Source organism: Gobio gobio (genome assembly GCF_949357685.1).
Source record: "Gobio gobio genome assembly, chromosome: 5".
In the NCBI taxonomy this organism is placed as follows: domain Eukaryota; kingdom Metazoa; phylum Chordata; class Actinopteri; order Cypriniformes; family Gobionidae; genus Gobio; species Gobio gobio.
Window position 1 is genome coordinate 1,569,802 of NC_137101.1, and position 25,000 is coordinate 1,594,801.

At 41.1% G+C, this 25,000-nt stretch overlaps 3 protein-coding genes across 20 annotated transcripts in view; 1 reads left to right on the forward strand and 2 right to left on the reverse strand.

The window, feature by feature from the left end:
• The window catches only part of gen1 (GEN1 Holliday junction 5' flap endonuclease), a 25,167-nt gene extending 10,783 nt beyond the window's left edge, over positions 1–14,384 (reverse strand). The window contains exons 1-8 of the mRNA XM_079816999.1: positions 14,255–14,384; positions 13,791–13,954; positions 13,502–13,700; positions 10,546–10,722; positions 7,671–7,781; positions 7,518–7,591; positions 5,805–5,893; positions 1,486–1,636 (exon numbers count right to left, since the gene is read on the reverse strand). Of these exons, the coding sequence (XP_079673125.1) occupies positions 1,486–1,636; positions 5,805–5,893; positions 7,518–7,591; positions 7,671–7,781; positions 10,546–10,722; positions 13,502–13,700; positions 13,791–13,951 (962 nt within the window). The 5' untranslated portion in view covers positions 13,952–13,954; positions 14,255–14,384. The remainder of the gene's footprint in view (positions 1–1,485; positions 1,637–5,804; positions 5,894–7,517; positions 7,592–7,670; positions 7,782–10,545; positions 10,723–13,501; positions 13,701–13,790; positions 13,955–14,254) is intronic.
• Positions 14,385–14,586: 202 nt separating this feature from the next.
• On the forward strand, positions 14,587–15,861 carry ost4 (oligosaccharyltransferase complex subunit 4 (non-catalytic); the record flags this gene model as incomplete). Of its 2 annotated transcripts, XR_013816546.1 has the most annotated exons (3): positions 14,587–14,679; positions 15,561–15,687; positions 15,773–15,860. XR_013816546.1 is itself a non-coding variant. In XM_079817552.1 (2 exons), the coding sequence occupies one exon, from the start codon at positions 15,565–15,567 to the stop codon at positions 15,676–15,678; it is 114 nt and encodes a 37-aa protein (XP_079673678.1). In that variant the 3' UTR covers positions 15,679–15,687; positions 15,773–15,861. The 2 variants fall into 2 exon arrangements, 1 of the variants encoding a protein (XP_079673678.1); XM_079817552.1 differs by lacking the exon at positions 14,587–14,679 and having other exon boundaries at positions 15,565–15,687; positions 15,773–15,861.
• Positions 15,862–15,864: 3 nt separating this feature from the next.
• agbl5 (AGBL carboxypeptidase 5) overlaps positions 15,865–25,000 on the reverse strand; it is a 45,178-nt gene continuing 36,042 nt past the window's right edge. For 7 of the 17 annotated variants that reach the window (XM_079817560.1, XM_079817561.1, XM_079817562.1 and 4 more), the window contains one exon: positions 15,899–16,205. In XM_079817560.1, coding sequence (XP_079673686.1) covers positions 16,190–16,205 — 16 coding nt within the window. In that variant the 3' untranslated portion in view covers positions 15,899–16,189. Of the gene's footprint in view, positions 16,206–25,000 lie in introns of all 17 variants that reach the window. The other 10 variants (XR_013816547.1, XR_013816548.1, XR_013816549.1 and 7 more) reach the window with 3 other exon arrangements.

A 25,000-nucleotide genomic window follows, 5' to 3' on the forward strand; every position in this document is an offset into this window, starting at 1 on the left:
TCATATTTTAGTCGCCTGAATAGTTTTTAGTGTTAGTCTAGTTTTAGTCTCCTAATATCTAATGAGTTTAGTTCAATTGTAATACATTAAGCATTTAAGCGACTGTCACTTGAACTGACATTTAGACATCATTTTGTTTTTGACATTAAAAATACACGAATGAGCTCAATTCACTTTTATGTCTGTTTTTTAAAAACATCTATATAGTTTTTATAACTTTGTATTTCTGTTTTAGTTTGTATATCAGGTTAAGCTAAAGCTTCAAATAAGTTTGTTTATTTTTTTTTTTTATTTCAGTTAGCATTTATTTAATTTCAAGTAACGAAGATTTTTGGTTAACTATTATAACTCTGATACTTTATTGAATATGTGTCAAATGCTGGTCTTTCCTCCTGACTATGAATGAAATGGGAATGAAATTAAACACAGTGTAAGCAAAAACAAATATATAATGCGTGACTTTTAATTATAAACAAGCTGGAAATACACCAGGACTCTTATTTTGAAATGTCTGCGCCTCTATTGCAGTTGCAGGAGCTCATTCAAGTTCAGATGAGGAGATAAAATACGCATTGTTACAACCGTCTAAAACATATTACTATTAGGGCTGTCAAAAGATTAATCGCGATTAATCGCATGCAAAATAAAAGTGTGTGTTTACATAATGTGTGTGTGTGTGTACTCTGTTAATTATTATGTATATATAAATACACACACAAGCATGTATATATTTAAGAAAAAAACATTATTTTTATATATAAAACATTTATATTTATATATATTATATATTATATAAATGTATATACAGTATATACATGCAAATATTTCTTAAATATATATGTGATTGTGTGTGTATTTATATATAAATAATAATTAACAGAGTACACACACATATATTATGTAAACACAAACTTTTATTTTGGATGCGATTAATCGCGATTAATCTTTTGACAGCTCTAATTACTATATAAACATGGTAAAGTAAACATTGGCATTATTCATCAGCATTAGTTCATAAACAATTGTCTGGCATAAATGTGTGTTATTGATATTACACACATTTATATATATTCGATTCGATTCAAAATGGAATATTTTAGATATAGGCCTATATCAGATATAATACATGGCCAATTTTCTCAAGGAAAACAAATCTCTGAACTAATGTTGTAAACTATGGGAGTCAGTGATACTACATCAGCCTACTAATATTGAAGGTACAAATTAACTGATTTGTATACAAACACTTAAATTACACTAAATTATTTGAGTTTTTTATAATAATAAAAGTTATAATATTAACTTTACAATTACATAATCATAGTTCTATGATTCAACAGTTTTTATTTAGATATCGTCTCGTTTTCGTCAGTGAAAAAAGGTTGTTGACGAAAATTATGACGAAAATTATTCGTCAACGAAAGTAACACTGGCTCAGAGGAGTGTGTGACGGTGGCTCATAGGCTGGTGTGGCGCTGGCCGTACTTCCGGACGCTGGCCTCGACGGAGCAGGCGTGGCGAGTGTGTTGCGAGCGGTGCCAGTCACAGGGACACTGGGAGTCGTAGTCCTGCGGAGAACAGAAGCGCTCGCTCTCACAGAACACACACCCACTGCGCTCGTGCGCTTTAGCTGAGCCTGCAACACAACACACACACACACACACACACAGCTCAGTACAGCCGCTCTCACAGAACACACACACACACACACACACACACAGCTCAGTACAGCCGCTCTCACAGAGCACACACCCACTGCGCTCGTGCGCTTTAGCTGAGCCTGCAACACAACACACACACACACACACACAGCTCAGTACAGCCGCTCTCACAGAGCACACACCCACTGCGCTCGTGCGCTTTAGCTGAGCCTGCAACACAACACACACACACACACACACACAGCTCAGTACAGCCGCTCTCACAGAACACACACACACACACACACACAGCTCAGTACAGCCGCTCTCACAGAACACACACCCACTGCGCTCGTGCGCTTTAGCTGAGCCTGCAACACAACACACACACACACACACACAGCTCAGTACAGCCGCTCTCACAGAACACACACACACACACAGCTCAGTACAGCCGCTCTCACAGAGCACACACACACACACACACACACACAGCTCAGTACAGCCGCTCTCACAGAACACACACACACACACAGCTCAGTACAGCCGCTCTCACAGAACACACACACACACACAGCTCAGTACAGCCGCTCTCACAGAGCACACACACACACACACACACAGCTCAGTACAGCCGCTCTCACAGAGCGCACACACACACACACACACACACACACACACACACACACAGCTCAGTACAGCCGCTCTCACAGAACACACACACACACACACACACACACAGCTCAGTACAGCCGCTCTCACAGAACACACACACACACACACACACAGCTCAGTACAGCCGCTCTCACAGAACACACACACACACACACACACACACAGCTCAGTACAGCCGCTCTCACAGAGCGCACACACACACACACACAGCTCAGTACAGCCGCTCTCACAGAACACACACACACACACACACACAGCTCAGTACAGCCGCTCTCACAGAACACACACACACACACACACACACAGCTCAGTACAGCCGCTCTCACAGAGCACACACACACACACACACACAGCTCAGTACAGCCGCTCTCACAGAACACACACACACACACACACACACACACACACACAGCTCAGTACAGCCGCTCTCACAGAGCACACACACACACACACAGCTCAGTACAGCCGCTCTCACAGAACACACACACACACACACACACACACACAGCTCAGTACAGCCGCTCTCACAGAGCACACACACACACACACACACACACACACAGCTCAGTACAGCCGCTCTCACAGAGCACACACACACACACACACACACAGCTCAGTACAGCCGCTCTCACAGAACACACACACACACACACACACACACACAGCTCAGTACAGCCGCTCTCACAGAGCACACACACACACACACACACACACACAGCTCAGTACAGCCGCTCTCACAGAGCACACACACACACACACACACAGCTCAGTACAGCCGCTCTCACAGAGCACACACACACACACACACACACACACACACACACAGCTCAGTACAGCCGCTCTCACAGAGCACACACACACACACACACACACACACACACACACACACACACACACACAGCTCAGTACAGCCGCTCTCACAGAGCACACACACACACACACACACACACAGCTCAGTACAGCCGCTCTCACAGAGCACACACACACACACACACACACAGCTCAGTACAGCCGCTCTCACAGAGCACACACACACACACACACACACACAGCTCAGTACAGCCGCTCTCACAGAACACACACACACACACACACAGCTCAGTACAGCCACTCTCACAGAACACACACACACACACACACACACACACACAGCTCAGTACAGCCACTCTCACAGAGCACACACACACACACACACACAGCTCAGTACAGCCGCTCTCACAGAACACACACACACACACACACACACACACAGCTCAGTACAGCCGCTCACAGAGCGCACACACACACACACACACACACACACACACAGCTCAGTACAGCCGCTCACAGAGCGCACGCACACACACACACACACACACACACACAGCTCAGTACAGCCGCTCTCACAGAGCACACACACACACACACACACACACACACACAGCTCAGTACAGCCGCTCTCACAGAACACACACACACACACACACACACAGCTCAGTACAGCCGCTCACAGAGCACACACACACACACACACACAGCTCAGTACAGCCGCTCTCACAGAGCACACACACACACACACACACAGCTCAGTACAGCCACTCTCACAGAACACACACACACACACACACACACAGCTCAGTACAGCCGCTCTCACAGAGCACACACACACACACACACACACACACACAGCTCAGTACAGCCGCTCTCACAGAACACACACACACACACACACACACACACAGCTCAGTACAGCCGCTCTCACAGAGCACACACACACACACACACACACACACACACAGCTCAGTACAGCCGCTCTCACAGAACACACACACACACACACACACACAGCTCAGTACAGCCGCTCACAGAGCACACACACACACACACACACAGCTCAGTACAGCCGCTCTCACAGAGCACACACACACACACACACACAGCTCAGTACAGCCGCTCTCACAGAACACACACACACACACACACACACAGCTCAGTACAGCCGCTCTCACAGAGCACACACACACACACACACACAGCTCAGTACAGCCGCTCTCACAGAACACACACACACACACACACACACACACACACACAGCTCAGTACAGCCGCTCTCACAGAGCACACACACACACACACAGCTCAGTACAGCCGCTCTCACAGAACACACACACACACACACACACACACACAGCTCAGTACAGCCGCTCTCACAGAGCACACACACACACACACACACACACACACAGCTCAGTACAGCCGCTCTCACAGAGCACACACACACACACACACACACAGCTCAGTACAGCCGCTCTCACAGAACACACACACACACACACACACACACACAGCTCAGTACAGCCGCTCTCACAGAGCACACACACACACACACACACACACACAGCTCAGTACAGCCGCTCTCACAGAGCACACACACACACACACACACAGCTCAGTACAGCCGCTCTCACAGAGCACACACACACACACACACACACACACACACACACAGCTCAGTACAGCCGCTCTCACAGAGCACACACACACACACACACACACACACACACACACACACACACACACACAGCTCAGTACAGCCGCTCTCACAGAGCACACACACACACACACACACACACAGCTCAGTACAGCCGCTCTCACAGAGCACACACACACACACACACACACAGCTCAGTACAGCCGCTCTCACAGAGCACACACACACACACACACACACACAGCTCAGTACAGCCGCTCTCACAGAACACACACACACACACACACAGCTCAGTACAGCCACTCTCACAGAACACACACACACACACACACACACACACACAGCTCAGTACAGCCACTCTCACAGAGCACACACACACACACACACACAGCTCAGTACAGCCGCTCTCACAGAACACACACACACACACACACACACACACAGCTCAGTACAGCCGCTCACAGAGCGCACACACACACACACACACACACACACACACAGCTCAGTACAGCCGCTCACAGAGCGCACGCACACACACACACACACACACACACACAGCTCAGTACAGCCGCTCTCACAGAGCACACACACACACACACACACACACACACACAGCTCAGTACAGCCGCTCTCACAGAACACACACACACACACACACACACAGCTCAGTACAGCCGCTCACAGAGCACACACACACACACACACACAGCTCAGTACAGCCGCTCTCACAGAGCACACACACACACACACACACAGCTCAGTACAGCCACTCTCACAGAACACACACACACACACACACACACAGCTCAGTACAGCCGCTCTCACAGAACACACACACACACACACACACACAGCTCAGTAAAGCCGCTCACAGAGCACACACACACACACACACACACACACACAGCTCAGTACAGCCACTCTCACAGAACACACACACACACACACACACACACACACAGCTCAGTACAGCCGCTCTCACAGAACACACACACACACACACACACACACACACTCACCAGGGTGTCGACAGACCAGACAGTGGGTGACCTTCTTCACCGCGACCTCTGACCTCTCGGATCTGTCCCCTGAGGCCCACTCATCGATCCTGCAGCAGAGGAACATTATAATAACCATAAAACACCAGATTACAAACATCATGTGATAGAGCAGCGGTTACACTACTGTAAAATACTACAAAAAACTACATAAATAAAATATGTATTTTAATTAATATAATAACAATAATAAAATACCTTTATAATATAATGAAAATAATAAAATATTTTAATAAATAATTAATAAAATATAATTCAATAAAATAAATAATAATGAAATAATAAAATAAATCCTCCCCTCAATAACTAACTAAATATTAAAAAACACATAAAATCAAGATGTAAACAAAAAATATTTCTTACATAATATTATAAAAATAATAAAAAATTATATAAAATAAATTATATTCTTACATAATATAATAAAAATTATAAATATTATACAAAATAAATAATATTCTTACATAAAATAAAATTTATTAATATTATAAAAATAATAAAATATAATACAAAATAAATAATATTCTTGCATAATATAATAAAAATAAAATAAAAATATAAAAATATAATACAAAATATATAATATTCTTACATAATATAAACATAATAAATATTATAAAAATAATCAAATATAATACAAAATAAATAATATTCTTACATAATATAATAGAAAAATAATAAATATTATAAAAGTTATAAATATTATAAAAATAATCAAATATAATACAAAATAAATAATATTCTTACATAATATAATAGAAAAATAATAATATAGAAATAATCAAATATAATACAAAATAAATAATATTCTTACATAATATAATAGAAAAATAATAATATAGAAATAATCAAATATAATACAAAATAAATAATATTCTTACATAATATAATAGAAAAATAATAATATAGAAATAATCAAATATAATACAAAATAAATAATATTCTTACATAATAAATAATATTCTTACATAATATAATAAAAATAATAATAACATAGAAATAATCAAATATAATACAAACTAAATAATATTCTAACATAATATAATCAAGATAATAAATAATATGAAAATAATCAAATATAATACAATAATAATAATAATAATATTTCCCCCTCTTCTCATCTTATAATAAATAATATAAAAATAATAAAACCTAATGCAATAAAATAAATAATAATATTCTTATATTATATAATACAATGAATAAGTAATATAAAAATTATAAAATATAATCTAATACAAATTAATAAATAAATAATATGAATATTCTCACATAATATAATAAAAATAATAATTATGAAAATAAAATATAATATGATAATAATAATAAAAATATATTTCCCCTCCCCTCAATAACTAACTAAATACTAAAAAATACATGCGTTTCTAACATAATATAATAAAGGTAATAAAGAATATAAATATAATAAAGATGTATAATAAGAAGAAAAATATTTAAAGATACGGTTCTTCTACGATAAACTTCTGTAATAGTAGTATATATAAAGTTGTTATTAATTAGTTTTAGTTGATGTAGTTATTTCAGCACATCAAGTGAAACTAAAACAACGGTTTTTGAATATTGTATCATATCTGAGTTGAATGTGTGTGACGTCCGCAGTGTGTTTGTAATGATGACGGATCATAAGCATGAGTGGAGCGAGTGAGATCATACTTCTGGAGAAGAGTCTGTCCTTTCAGACTGTGAATGAGCTTCAGCGTTTGCTCTTTCCCGACTCCAGCGACGCCCTGCAGGAGCAGAAACACACATCACATCACCGCTTCACCGCTTCACCGCTCGTATGTTTCTCCGCTCGCGTCGGTCTACCTTCGGGATGTAGTCGCAGCCCAGGAACAGCGCCAGCCCCACCAGAGTCTCTCTGGACAGCCCGAGGTCAGCCTGAACGCCACACATCTGATAGCAGTCCACCTGAGGATCCTGCGGGAGCGTCACACACACACACACACACACACACACACACACACACACACACACACACACACACACACACACACACACACACACACACACACACACACACACACACACACACACACACACGAGTCATCATGCGTTCATCAGCTCTAGATTATTGTAATGCTGTACTGGGCGGTCGCCCTACTCGCCTAATAAACAAACTCCAGCTAAGACAAAACACAGCTGCTCCAGGAAGTGTGAGCACATCTCTTACTATGGCATACACATCAATTTATATGATTCAAATACGTTAAATGATTGTTAGCTTTCCTGTAGCTCAAACAATAGAGCAATGGCACTAACAACGCCAAGGTCGACTTATTATCCTTTGACTTATTCTATGCCCCATATACTAGCGTTATAAGCTAATCTGTTTTTAGAGATAAAACTCTTTACATTTACGCATTCCAGAGAACGATCTACTCGGTAACCATGTGTTAATCACCCCTAGGTTCATTTTTCACCGGAGTTGCCCTTTAAAGGGTTAGTTCACCCAAAAATGTAAATTGTGTCATTAATGACTGAGCCTCATGTGGTTGGACACCCGTCAGACCTCCGTTCATCTTCAGACACAAATGAAGATATTTTAGTGTAAATCTGATGCTCTGAAAGGCCTCCATTGGCTCAACTTTACACTCTCAAGACCCTTAAAAGACACTAAAGACTAAAGTTACAAAGTCCATCTCACTACAGCGGCTCTACAATAACTTTATGAAGACGAGAATAGTTTCTGTGCGCAAAAAAACCCTAAATAACGACTTATATAGTGATGACGATTTCAAAACACGGCCTCATGAAGCTTCGAAGCGTTATGAATCAGTGAGTCGAATCATGATTCGGATCGCGTGTCAAACTGCTGAAATTTGGCGATCCAAACTGCTGATTCGACTCACTGATTCATAACGCTTCAAACCGCTGAATCGACTCGCTGATTCATAACGCTTCAAACCGCTGAATCGACTCACTGATTCATAACGCTCTGAACCGCTGAATCGACTCACTGATTCATAGCGCTTCAAACCGCTGAATCGACTCACTGATTCATAATGCTCTGAACCGCTGAATCGACTCACTGATTCATAGCGCTTCAAACCGCTGAATCGACTCACTGATTCATAACGCTCTGAACCGCTGAATCAACTCACTGATTCATAACGCTTCGAAGCTTCATGATGTCGTGTTTTGAAATCGTCATCACTATATAAGTCGTTATTTAGGGGTTTTTTGCGCACAAAAACTATTCTCACCGATTCATAAAGTTATTGTAGAGCCGCTGTAGTGAGATGGACTTTGTAACTTTAGTCTTTAGTGTCTTTTAAGGGTTTTGAGAGTGTAAAGTTGAGCCAATGGAGGCCTTTCAGAGCATCAGATTTACACTAAAATATCTTCATTTGTGTCTGAAGATGAACGGAGGTCTGACGGGTGTCCAACCACATGAGGGTGAGGAATTAATGACAGAATTTAGATTTTTGGGTGAACTAACCCTTTAAAGAAGTGCTCAAAATCATCTCTGACCTTCTGTCTTCTGACATATCGCGCATCTTTGCACTTTTCATAATCAATATAGCCGACATGAAATTTAAAAATAACATTATAATATTAAAACATAAGCAGGAACTTCCTGTAAATGCTGTGAAAGTCTGAACCGTACAGAAAATGCTTTCACACTAGAAACCAACCGAACCTTTGTTCAGTTTGATCCGGATCAAATGTGGTCTTCAGGAGGAGGTTTCACACCCGTCATTTTGACTCGGATCAAACTGAAAAGTCCGAAAACCAAACAAGGAAGGTGTGAAAGGAGACTAAGGGCGTTTTCACACCTGAGAGTCCGCACCAAGGTCCGAACCGAGGTTCATGTTTTGCTACTTTTTATATATTCGGTTAGTTTTGGTTTGGTTTCACATTGCAATTATGCGAGCGCACTAAAGAACTGCACACGACACACTTGTGTCCACTCGTCTTCATCATCATCTGGACTGTGATTGGTTTGTAAACGGACGTGCGTCTGACATCAGCGTCTTTGACAAGAGTGAATGAACGGATGCATATCGCTGCCACTATTGAACCGTCGCATTGCTTGACTATTTTCTTTTCGTTACGTTTAAAAGTGGACATTTCAAGCTTTATATTCACATATTTCTCATGTTTGTGAGGCGAGTATCTGCTGAGTTTCAGTTTATTTGAGACGCTCCAGTTCATGTGATCGCTCCCGCGATTATTGTCTGCTATAGACTATTTGCTTCTTATTTATTAAATCCAGGCAATTATCTGATTAAACGTTGATTAAAATTAAGATACAATTTATACAAAATGAAATTCCCTTTAAAGAAAGGCTTTCTACGCAAAATCATACAACATTTCGTTCAAAATAATTTCTGACCTTCTGACATATTGCGCATCTTTTCACTTAACAAATGTAGCCTAGATTGAATTTAAAAATAACGTTATAATATTTAAACATAAACAGGAACTTCCTGTAAATGCTCTGAAAGTACGAACCGTACAGAAAATGCTTTCACACTAGAAACGAACCGAACCTTTGTTCAGTTTGATCCGGACTGAGACGACCTTTTTTCGTCGGACCAAATGTCGTGTGTTTGGTCCGGATCGTGGTCAGGGGAGGTTTCACTCCTGTGATTTCGATTCGGATCAAACTGAAAAGTCTCAAAATCCGGACCAAACAAGGTAGGTGTGAAAGGAGACTAAACCGAAACTGAGAGCGAACCTTGGTCGTGATGTTGAAGTTTCTGTAAACGGTCCGCGCGCCGTACAGGAAGGCGTCTCCGTCATTAGTGATGCATCCGTCCACCACGCCCTGCGAGTCCAGGAACGCACACATGGCCTCCGCCTCTCCGGCCGCCGTCACCCACGGCAACCCCAGACAATCCAGCATCTCCGCACACTGCGGACAAGAGGATTTCAGGATGGAGCGTTAAAGGGTTACGCCATCTTAAAGTCTAAAAACACAGGGTTCCCCCTCTTCTTCAGATCACTTTCCAGGACTTTTTCAATAAAAGACTATAAAGTAATACACTCACCTAAAGGATTATTAGGAAGACCTGATCAATTTCTCATTAAAGCGTTAGTTCACCCAAAACTGTAAATTGTGTCATTAATGACTGAGCCTCATGTGGTTGGACACCCGTCAGACCTCCGTTCATCTTCAGACACAAATGAAGATATTTTAGTGTAAATCTGATGCTCTGAAAGGCCTCCATTGGCTCAACTTTACACTCTCAAAACCCTTAAAAGACACTAAAGACTAAAGTTACAAAGTCCATCTCACTACAGCGGCTCTACAATAACTTTATGAATCGGTGAGAATAGTTTTTGTGCGCAAAAAACCCCTAAATAACGACTTATATAGTGATGACGATTTCAAAACACGACATCATGAAGCTTCGAAGCGTTATGAATCAGTGAGTTGATTCAGCGGTTCAGAGCGTTATGAATCAGTGAGTCGATTCAGCGGTTTGAAGCGCTATGAATCAGTGAGTCGATTCAGCGGTTCAGAGCATTATGAATCAGTGAGTCGATTCAGCGGTTTGAAGCGCTATGAATCAGTGAGTCGATTCAGCGGTTCAGAGCGTTATGAATCAGTGAGTCGATTCAGCGGTTTGAAGCGTTATGAATCAGCGAGTCGATTCAGCGGTTTGAAGCGTTATGAATCAGTGAGTCGAATCAGCAGTTTGGATCGCCAAATTTCAGCAGTTTGACACGCGATCCGAATCATGATTCGACTCACTGATTCATAACGCTTCGAAGCTTCATGAGGCCGTGTTTTGAAATCGTCATCACTATATAAGTCGTTATTTAGGGTTTTTTTGCGCACAAAAACTATTGTCGCCGCTTCATAAAGTTATTGTAGAGCCGCTGTAGTGAGATGGACTTTGTAACTTTAGTCTTTAGTGTCTTTTAAGGGTCTTGAGAGTGTAAAGTTGAGCCAATGGAGGCCTTTCAGAGCATCAGATTTACACTAAAATATCTTCATTTGTGTCTGAAGATGAACGGAGGTCTGACGGGTGTCCAACCACATGAGGGTCAGTCATTAATGACAGAATTTTCATTTTTGAGTGAACTAACCCTTTAATGCAATTATCTAATCAACCAATCACATGGCAGTTGCTTCAGTGCATTTAGGGGTGTGGTCCTGGTCAAGACAATCTCCTGAACTCCACACTGAATGTCGGAATGGGAAAGAAAGGAGATTTAAGACATTTTGAGCGTGGCATGGTTGTTGGTGCCAGACGTATTTCACAATCTGCTCAGTTACTGGGATTTTCACACACAACCATTTCTAGGGTTTACAAAGAATGGTGTGAAAAGGGAAAAGCATCCAGTATGCGGCAGTCCTGTGGGAGAAAATGCCTTGTTGATGCTAGAGGTCAGAGGTCATGGGCCGACTGATTCAAGCTGATAGAAGAGCAACTTTGACTGAAATAACCACTCGTTACAACCGAGGTCTGCAGCAAAGCATTAGTGAAGCCACAACACACACAACCTTGAGGCGGATGGGCTACAACAGCAGAAGACCCCACCGGGTACCACTCATCTCCACTACAAAGAGGAAAAAGAGGCGACAATTTGCACAAGCTCACCAAAATTGGACAGTTAAAGACTGGAAAAATGTTTCCTGGTCTGATGAGTCTGGATTTCTGTTGAGACATTCAGATGGTAGAGTCAGAATTTGGCGTAAACAGAATGAGAACATGGATCCATCATGCCTTGTTCCCACTGTGCAGGCTGGTGGTGGTGGTGTAATGGTGTGGGGGATGTTTTCTTGGCACACTTTAGGCCTCTTAGTGCCAATTGGGCATGGTTTAAATGCCACGGCCTACCTGAGCATTGTTTCTGACCATGTCCATCCCTTTATGAGCACCATGTCCCCATCCTCTGATGGCTACTTCCAGCAGGATAATGCACCGTCACAAAGCTCCAATCATTTCAAACTGGTTTCTTGAACATGACAATGAGTTCACTGAACTAAAATGGCCGCCACAGTCACCAGATCTCAACCCAATAGAGCATCTTTGGGATGTGGTGGAACGGGAGCTTCGTGCCCTGGATGTGCATCCCACAAATCTCCATCAACTGCAGATGCTCTCCTATCAATATGGGCCAACATTTCTAAAGAATGCTTTCAGCACCTTGTGGAATCAATGCCATGTAGAATTAAGGCGAAAGGGGGTCAAACACAGTATTAGTGTGTGTTCCTAATAATCCTTTAGGTGAGTGTGTATATAATAGAAAAGTAACCGGCCCCCAGGTGTGTCCACAACATCGAATCTGGCCCCCTTTAAAAAAAGTTTGGACACCCCTGCCATACACACACACACACACACACACACACACACACACACACACACACACACACACACACACACACACACACACACACACACACACACACACACACACACACACACACACACACACACAGTGTCTCTAAACACACAATACTGGTGTCATTTTACAGGAAACCCTCTGTAGTTTCATAAACCACTGCTAAACATGCGAGTTTGTTGTCTGAGCTGTAACCCGAAAAAGAGGCGTTTTTTAATTTTTTTGGTTATAAATTAATAGTTGAAAGTGTGTATCTCGGGCCCTGTGAGCTCTAGCACCCTGCAGACAGTGTGTGTCCTTGAATGCATTATGGGGCGCTTTAATCAGCGCACACACACCTCTCTGAGAACGGCCTTGAATCGGCCTCTGCTGGTGTTTTTGGCTGGTTTGGGGACGCTCTTGGGCTTCTGTCCACCGAATCTCATCTCTGCGCGTTTGCTCATGGTCTCGGCTTTGAGTCTGGGAGCGTCTCCCTCCATCACAAACACCAGCTTCACACCCATCAGAGTGAGCGAGGACACGCGGAAGAACAGATTCCTGCACCACACACACACACACACACACACACACACACGTCAGAGACATCATGCGAGCGACTCTGAAATCAAACCGTGACTTCAGACTCACCTGAGATGCGGCTTTGTGACTTTTCCCATCATGCCTTGCACATGCTGGGCCTCACAGACCCACAGGCTGAGATCCACGGCGAGGGTCTTTCCTGCCAGACTGTAGAGCGGGACACATTGCCGGACCGGATCCAGGATGGACCAGAGCTCGGAAACACCCATCAGCTTCAGAGGACACACACACACACACACACACACACACACATGATACTACTGTCCATTCAAAATATACACTTTAAAACACTTTATTCTTTAGTATATCATATTCAACAATTAACATACTCATATACAGAGATACATGAATGTTATATACACCGACCAGGGATAACATTATGACCTAATATTGTGTTGGTCCCCCTTTTGCAATGGACATTAAACTACAACTATTTAGATTAACCAAAACACACAATAACATCAACTCTGACATCACAGCGCTACTGTTTATGAGGAGCAAGTGTTACTTACATATGTTATATGTATCTTGATGTACAAAGGAGTGATGTTTATATCTTTAATCAGTTGTTTTGCAGATGTTTTTGTTGTGTAAAGCCTCAGTTTGAATATTTGAACTCGCGCCTGCTCAGGCGTCCGGATTCCCCTCAGCGCCTCTCGCGGTCAGGCGGAGGAACACACGTTCCGCTTAATGTTGTTTTTAAAAATGTACAATTATTTTACCACTTTAAAATAATAAACACAAACGTTCGTTCTTTAATTATATTAATAACTGTTAAAAAAATAGACAGAAAAAAAAGAAGTGATTTATTCAGGACGTGACGCCTTCAGAGACCCGTATGTACGTGACGTGTCTCAAACCCGGAATTCAGCAGCGCAGGAACTTATGAGCCACGGGCAAGATTCATCATAAACATCACACAGACAGCACAATAAATGTGAGTAATACACTCGATTAAACTATAATATGTGAACGCATCAAGTTCTGATCTTTAATGTTCCCTGTATTAGATCCTCATCACGTCTGATCAACATGACGGTTGTGATCTGTATTACACTACATAAATGTAATCATGTGACGTGTTTTAAACGCATTACAATACAATTTCACTATCGTTATAAATCAGTATGTAACGTTTCAGCACCGTGCTATCAGAATTGCACAATAAAATGCATAGAGTTGCAAAAAAAATATGTTATACAGTACAATAGTGTTTGAATAGTGTGTTCCGGAAGTAAAAACGACTTTAATTTTGTTAATCGGTGTTATTTGCGTTTGCTGAAGTCGTCAACCCGCATTATTTCAGCTTTTTCTGTTAAAATAATGCGTTTAACACCGATTCCTGGTGAGAAACTACATTACCCATAATGCTGTGCAGAACATTCCACCAATCAGAGACTCGAACTCGTTAGCTCCGCCCACCCCTCATTTGGCGTAATCGCTTCAGACTCCCTACGCTCTCAAAATACTTAAATATTTGTTAAATAATGTATATTTAGCAATAATCTTACAATATATCGATTCTATAGATATAACCAACGTTTATTTAAATGAGTAGTTGTATATTTTTACATCGTTTCTAACTCAATTTTGCCGTTCGCTGTGATTCATGGGATTGTAGTTCTTTCCCTAACTGACGAAAGCCGTTAAAGGTGCAGTGTGTAGGATTTATGAGGATCTATGGACAGAAATGCAATATAATACACATAACTATGTTTTCAGTGGTGTGTAAAGACCTTACATGATGAACCGTTGTGTGTATATTAACACAACATTAGTGTGTGTGTGAGGTTTAGTGAACTCTTGGTGTTTTTTCAGCGTGATGGTGACTGACGTACAGTTGGCCATATTCGCCAACATGCTGGGCGTGTCGCTCTTCCTACTGGTGGTTCTCTATCACTATGTGGCTGTGAACAACCCTAAGAAACTGGAGTGAGATTGAGAGGTGAGCACACACACACACACACACACACACACACACACATATCACTCGATCATGTCTGATAGTAAACCGATGTTTCCTCTTGCAGGAAGTGATGGAGAGCCGGACGATGACCCAGCCTGTAAATTTGCGTTTTGTATGAAAACCATGGGAATAAATGGCCAAAGTGCGAGAGGATTTGTGTGTGTGTGTCTTGATATGAAAAACACAGTCGTAAATACACGTGTTTATTGCTTTCTAGAGTTCACAGAAATGCGTTTAACTCTCAGTGTTTCACACGGATCTGAACTGATATAAGCACCACAACATCATTATTCATTTACAAAACGAAGCCACACATTTAAAAGCGTCTCTTTCGAAACGCAACACGCGTGTAGTGTGTTTAGGGACACACTCTTTGAGCTTATGGAGAGACGGCCACAGCACTGCTGAATGCTGGGAAAGCGCTACAGTCACCGTTAAACACCAGCAGCTTCTGAAGAGGCTGAGGATCCGCTGGAGCTGCTCAGGTCGGGAAAGATCTGTGGAGAGGAAAGAGTTACAGCCTCACATCAAATCTGCTGCAGTTCATACATACACACACTCATGCTTGCTTACTTACACACACACACACGCACGCTTGCTTTCATACATGCATACATACACAACACACACACTCATGCTTGCTTACATACATGCATACACACACACTCATGCTTGCTTACATACATGCATACACACACACTCATGCTTGCTTACATACACACACACACTCATACACACACACGCATGCTTGCATACATACACACACTCATACACACACACGCATGCTTGCATACATACACACACTCATACACACACACGCATGCTTGCATACATACACACGCATGCTTGCTTACATACATACACACACACACACACGCTTGCTTACATACACACACTCACTCATACACACGCATGCTTGCTTACATACATACACAAGCATGCATACACACACACGCATGCTTGCTTACATACACACACACATGCATGCTTGCCTACATACATACACATACACACACACGCTTGCTTACATACATACACACACGCATGCTTGCTTACATACATACACACACGCATGCTTGCTTGCATACATACACATACACACACACGCTTGCTTACATACACACACTCACTCACTCATACACACGCATGCTTGCTTACATACATACACACACACACACACGCTTGCTTTCATTCATACACACACATGCATGCTTGCTTACATACACACACTCACTCACTCATACACACATGCATGCTTGCTTACATACATACACAAGCATGCATACACACACATGCATGCTTGCTTACATACACACACACGCATGCTTGCCTACATACATACACACACGCATGCTTGCTTACATACATACATACACACACTCATACACACGCATGCTTGCTTACATACATACACAAGCATGCATACACACACACGCATGCTTGCTTACATACACACACACGCATGCTTGCCTACATACATACACACACGCATGCTTGCTTACATACATACATACACACACTCATACACACGCATACTTGCTTACATACATACACAAGCATGCATACACACACACACGCATGCTTGCTTACATACATACACACACGCATGCTTGCCTACATACATACACACACGCATGCTTGCTTACATACATACACACACGCATGCTTGCTTACCTACATACATACACACACTCATACACACACGTATGCTTGCTTACATACATACACACACACACACACGCTTGCTTTCATTCATACACACGCACGCTTGCTTACATACATACATACATACATACACACACGCATGCTTGCTTTCATACATACACACGCATGCATACACACACGCGCATGCACATGCATACGCATGCACACACACACACGCATGCACACACGCATGCTTGCTTACATACACACACTCATACACACACGTATGCTTGCTTACATACATACACACACACACGCTTGCTTTCATTCACACACACACACGCTTGCTTTCATTCACACACACACACACACACACACACACACGCTTGCTTTCATTCACACACACACACACACGCTTGCTTTCATTCATACACACACACGCATGCTTGCTTACATACATACACACACACACGCTTGCTTTCATTCACACACACACACACACACACACACGCTTGCTTTCATACATACGCATGCACACACACACGCATGCGCACACACACGCGCATGCACACACACGCGCATACGCACACAGCGAATACACGCATGCACGCACACACACGCATGCACACACACACACACGCATGCTTGCTTACACACACACACACACACACACACACACACACACACACACTAGGGCTGTTCCGAATACCATTTTTTGAGCTTTGAAGCTTTGTTAGTGATCAACACTGAATATCTGAAGCTCTGGAGTGAAGGAGCTGAACATCTCCGTCTCTCTGATAAAGGCTGGACTCTGGAGAAGCGGCGCGCACTATAAGCTCCGCGAACGGCCAATGAACGAGTGATACTAAACACACAGGTCTCACGTCCCAATTTTGATATATTATAGTGGCTAGTAAAAATAATTCTGTTCAGTTATAGAACAGAATAACTAGATCCCTGCATTTCTGCCCCGAGCTTCGAGCCGATTTACACGTCATTCCTCAAACGCGGGCTTTTCCCTTCATTTTATATTTTAGACATTCATTAAATAAAAGAAACAATGAGGTGTGGAAGCAACATGACCCCACGACTGTCACGACTGTCAAGACGGCTCACAGTGTTTAGAGTAAAGCAAGCCAACACACAACCTGCAGAACGTCTGATGCTCAAACACACACACACACACACACACTCATCATCTAAAGCTCTTCCAGTGCTCCGGTCACTCGTTCTCATATCTGTCTGTGATATTGAAATGAGCGGATGAATATGATGCAGCTCATATCTGTGGCTTTCATTGACGTGAGCGCAATAATTGAAGATCGGATTTATATAAATTCTCGGAGAGGTGTAAGGCAAGACAACCTGCCTGTTTTTATTCATTTCTTTTTGAACACGTTTACTAAAAAAAACGGTTCAATATGGCACTAAAAGTGGTTCAAAAAAGTGATAACGTTTAAACTAACATAATGATGCTTGAAGTGTTTTATATCTATGGATTTTATTATAAGCAAGACAAGTCCAGAGTTGATTTAAGAGGATAAATGAATCAAACATGTGTTGTTAACTCACTGTCGGCCGCTTGGTCGTTACCGATCTTCAATTTTCAACTAAACATCGAAATAAATCTAATTAATAAACTAAATTAACCATTTAAACTAAATTACTGATCTAATTATTGATGAACTAATAAATGAACTGATGACATCAGCGTTTTCTCCAGAATGGCTGAATAAAATGATGCTGCATTATTTTGCTGTTTAACACTGTGAAGCTGCTTTGAAACAATCTATATTGTTAAAAGCGCTATATAAATAAAGTTGACTTGACTTGACTTGACTACTTTAAAAAACAAAACTTTAATTTAACAAACAAAAAAAAGCTTTTTTCTAAATTAACTTAATAAAGAAACTAAACGAAAAAGAATTACTTTGACATTAAAAACAAAACTGAACTATTTTAATGGCTGCAACAGTGTGTAGGCCTAATAGGGAGGATAAAAAAATAAAATAGAAAAATCACGGGACTCGTGCGATAGTTTTGGTAAGCTGGCCGGCCGAGGGTCTAGATTTGAGTCTGTTCCATGATGGTAGTTTAACAAACTCAGGGTTACAGGATTAGTTTAGAGTTGACAAAACCAAACCAATCTATTCAGGCTTTGTTGGTCCCATGATGCCGATCATCAGCTTTCTCTGTCAACTCAGGCTTTGATTCTGAGTGTATCTGTGACATCAGCAGTGAACAGCCAATCACACGCTGTGGATCAGTCAAACTGAGATTCACTTCTTGCGAGAGAAGCAACGAAATTGATTTCTCTCTTCTACAGAATATTACACGATTGAAAAATATAAAAAATTTAAAGCTACACTGTGTGATATTTTCCTCCATCTAGTGGTGAACTTGTATATGACCATCCAGTGAATATTAGTTTCTGTTCCTCTCAATTTCGATTTCGTTTTAACTCCTACGGTGGCCGATTTAGTCCAAGATTAACATGGCTTCCAGTTCGACCTCGTCCACATTGGACACGGTGCCATCGAGTGTTAAAACGCCAAAGGCGAAGCTTTAATTCACGGGAATGTCCCTCTTTGGCTAATGTACTTTCAAGATGGAGGAGCAACATGGCGACCCGCATTCGAACCCTCACCCGTATGTGTTTACAATGGCATATTATAAACTTACGAGAATACTTTATTACTTAAAAGAAGTAAATATACATTAATGAGCACATATATAAAGTGGACAACTTTAAGAAAAATCTTACTTAGTCAGTGCAAGTAAAAGTTCTGAAGTTAGTTTAGATGATATATAGACAGAATTGAACATTTAAGCTCACATGTAGTAATTTTTATAGCTTATTTATTGATTTTAAAGCTTATTTGTATGACCTTTATATAGGCTATTTATATTAATGTGAACTGTGTGCCTATTAATGATTGATTAACTAAAATGATACATGTGTAATTGATTACGGGTATAATAATTACATAAATGATATCTAAGTCATTCAAAATTATTATTATAATAAATAAGCATTGTTAAAAGCCAGACACTTTAGTCTTTAAAAAACATTTGCTATGTAGTGACCTTTAATGTGGAGTAGAAACAGGGGGCGTGGCTTTATTGCATCAGTCACTTTGCTCACAGCTGATTGGTCTAATTTCAGTTTGATCTCTTATCCAGAACATATCCTGGCCTGGAGCAGGTTAGCCGTGGAGCGTGAGTTACTATGGAGATGAACACGGCTAAAAGACAAACCCCTTTAATGGCACCTAAAACACAGGATTGGCACAAACTAAGCTTAAACATATCTGGCTAGCAGCTAAACCGGCTTCATGGTATCGGCCCCAGGGCTCTAAGAATAGCTACAATTAAAAAACTGAACGTGCCACTTGAGCCAAACTAACATCAGTCAGATCATATTCTTCACCACAGCGAGGTGCTAAAGTACAACCCCAAATCAGAAAAAGTTGGGACAGTATGGAAAACGCAAATAAATAAAAAAAAGAAGTGATTTCTAAATTTACTTTGACTTGTATTTCACTGTAGACAATATGAACACAAAATGTTTCATGTTTTGTCTGGTCAACTTCATGTCATTTGTAAATATGCATCCTTTCCTGTCATTCAGACCTGCAACACATTTCAAAAAAAGTTGGGACAGGAGCAATTTAGGGCTAGTAATGAGGTAAAATGGTTAAATAATGATGTGATTTGAAACAGGTGATGTCAACAGGTGATTGTAATTATGATTTGGTACAAAAGCAGCATCCAAGAAAGGTCTAATCCTTTAGGAGCAAAGATGGGCCGAGGATCACCAGTTTGCCAACAAATACGTGAGAAAATTATTGAAATGTTTAAAAACAATGTTCCTCAAAGAAAGACAGGAAGAGATTTGGATATTTCACATTCAACAGTGCATAACATAATTCAAAGATTCAAGGAATCTGGAGGAATTTCAGTGCGTAAAGGACAAGGGCGCAAGCCTAAGCTGAACAACCGTGATCTCCGATCCCTCAGGCGGCACTGCATCAAGAATCGTCATCATCTAGAAGCCATATCACCACATGGGCTCAGGACTACTTTGGCAAACCTTTGTCAAGTACCACAATACGTAGTTACATCCACAAAAGGAAGCCCTATGTTAACAGTGTCCAGAAGCGCCGTCGACTTCTCTGGGCTCGGAGGCATCTGGGATGGACCATCACACAGTGGAAACGTGTACTGTGCTCAGATGAAGCAGTATTTCAGGTGTTTTTTGGGAGGAATGGACGCCGTGTGCTCCGGACCAAAGAAGAAAAGGATCATCCAGACTGTTACCAGCAACACGTCCAGAAGCCAGGGTCTGTCATGGTATGGGGTTGTGTCAGTGCCCTTGGCAAAGGTAACTTGCACTTCTGTGAAGGCACCATTAATGCTGAAAAGTACATCGAGATTTTTGGAGCATCTTCAAGAAGACATCTTTTCCAGGGACGTCCATGCATATTTCAACAAGACAATGCAAAACCACATTCTGCACACATTCTGCAGTCCTGGCTGCGGAGGAAGAGGGTTCGGGTACTTGACTGGCCGGCCTCAGTCCCGACCTATTATTTAGTATAATATTTGGTTCTAAGTATAGAGTGTCTGATAATCCTAAAATTAATATACAAGTAAATGGTCAAAATATACAGCAGGTAAAAAAGGTGAAGCTTCTTGGACTTTGGCTTGATTCCACATTGTCATGGTCTGATCACATTAACACAGTTGTTGCTAAAATGGGTAGAGCTGTTGCAGTTACGCGTAAATGTGCACCGTTTCTAAATTCACATCTGTTTAGTCGTGTTGTTTGTACATTGGTTTTGTGTCATGTGGATTACTGTTCTGTTGTATGGTCGGCTGCATCAAGTAGTCATTTAAAAAAATGACAAGTGGCTCAAAACAAGGCTGCAAGACAAGGTTCTTGGTTGTTCTTGGAGAACTAGTGTTGCAGTGATGCATGAACGTCTTGATTGGCTGATGGTCAAGGATAGACTATCTGTTAATATGTTAGTATACCTTCATAGAATTATTAATACTCGGACTCCAACATTTTTTTATGATAATATAATTTACTTTTCAGATATACATTCACATTACACAAGAGGGGTGAATAGTCGTCAGATTTCTTTACCCCTACCTAAATCTGACCATTTTTTATTGGTCAATTGTGTTTTGGAACAATCTTCCAGTTGGGGTTCGTGAAATCAAGGGAAAAACTGGTTTTAAAAAAAGACTAAGACTGTATTTGGTTTCAATATCATAATATTGTCTGGCTTGGTTGAGTGAGGTTGTATTATGTGCTATGTTGTTTTTCATTATTTTATTTGACATATGATATATTTGGAGTAATTAGGGGCCAAGCACCGAAGGTGCGGAGGCACCTATTGTAATCGTTAGATTTCTTATTATTATTATTATTCCGCCATGGAAGTCTATGGCAGCCTATAGAACCTTTTGCGGGAAAATTATGAAATTTGGTACACTGATAGAGGTCATTACCAATAGTACCCACACCAATTTTGGAGTCTCTAAATCAATCTCTCTAGCGCCACCACCTGTCCAAAGTTTGACTCATGTTTTTGCTAATAACTTTTGAACCATAAGGGCTAGAGACAAAATCTTTTTTTCTTTCGATTCATTGATTCAAGCCGATTCGATCGCACCCTATGACGTCATTTCCGTCATTACAATGTTCCCGCCATTTTGAATTAACCGAAACCCAACTTTTTCGAACTCCTCCTAGGCCGTTGGTCCGATTTTCACGAAAATTGAACCAGATCATCTCCAGACAGGGTTGACAAAAAAAACATGGAATTCAAGTTGATTCGTTAAATCGTTTTTGATTAACACGCAAACAAATTTTACGTAACGCTTGAAAAAACACACTTAAGGCAATATCTCCGCAAAGCTTTATTGTATTCAAACCAAACTTGGTACACGTCATCAAAAGTATGACCTGAGGCAACATGCAGCGTTTCGGCGCAGCGCCACCTACTGGTCCAGAGATACGAAAAATGGCTATTTTTGCTTATAACTTCTGAACTGTTTGTCCAAAAATCATAAAAGTGGTCTCGTTAGATTCAGGACGGCATGCCGAGTCGTCTGATATCCAATATTACCATATCGGCCATTTTGACTGTCGGCCATTTTGAATTATGTGCTAAAATGCTTTATTTTATGAACGCATGAACGGATTGTTACGAAACTCGGTATGGGTCATCAGCACGATGCTTTGAAGTAGCCTGACAAGTTTCAAAACAGCGCCACCTAGTGGATAATTTTTTTTTCAAACGCTTATAACTTATGGTGGGGTTGACTTATTTTCATGGGATTAACTTTTTTTGTCTCCTGAATCCTTGCCGAGTCCAACGATACCAGACTTGCCAGGTTATGGCGTATGGTTTGTGCAGCGCGGTAATTTAGCGCTTAAAAAACGTTAGCAGATATCTTCAAAACCGCTAGTCCGATCGAGACGAAACCAGCGCCAAAAAATCGGAAACATAGGTCGATAGCTAGATGTTAGAGCCCAAATGTCAAAATATTGATAGTAAGGGGTAGTAAAATCCGATCAAAGTCAAGTGTCAGTCATTTTTTACATGTTTTTTCATATAAATGTCTATAACTCCAAAACGAAATTAGATATTTTCACCAAAATTGACACACACATGTATGGGCTCACTCCGATGACACATACAAAAAATTGTAGGATTGTGCCTCTTGGTGGCGCTATAATAGAACAAAACATGACATTGGCACTATACAACTCAATGTTTTAATGTGGTGTTTTAACGGTTTTGCTTCAAATGTCTATACTCATTTTTTCAGTTGGTCTGCTGCTATCTTCCTTGTTTGCTTCTGTTGCGCTTGGCCCCGTTAATGGCTGCTTGCAGCTATATTTGTGATTGTAATTATTGGGTTTTGTATGTATTGTTTGGACCCCAGGAAGACTAGCTGTGGTCTTGGCGTCAGCTAATGGGGATCCTTTTAAATAAGCAAATAAACCTGTCTCCAATAGAGAATGTGTGGAAGAGCCCGAACTGTTGCCCACATTAAGACAAAATTACACCTGAAACACTTCATCACTTGGTGTCTTCAGTCCCTAAACGTCTTTTAAGTGTTGTGAAAAGGAATGGCAACATTACAAAGTGGTAAATGCTTTACTGTCCCACCTTTTTTTTTAAATGTGTTGCAGGTCTGAATGACAGGAAAGGATGCATATTTACAAATGACATGAAGTTGACCAGACAAAACATGAAATATTTTGTGTTCATATTGTCTGCAATGAAATACAAGTCAAAGTAAATTTAGAAATCACTTCTTTTTTTATTTATTTGCGTTTTCCATACTGTCCCAACTTTTTCTGATTTGGATGATCGCGGAATATTTGGTTTCAAAGCGATGTAAAAGCGCATATTTAAGGGAGTGTGTTATTGTACTGTTTTGTTGCTGTGTTTTTCATTAAGAAAAATCGCTAATGAACCCACGATTCAAGCAAACCGGCCCTGAACTGGCAAACCGAGAGCGCACAAGCACAGCAATGACGGAACATGTTCACCGCCACATCCCTAACGTGCAAAAATGATAATACATTTTGATTCTATTATTCTATTTTCCACAATGTCAAACG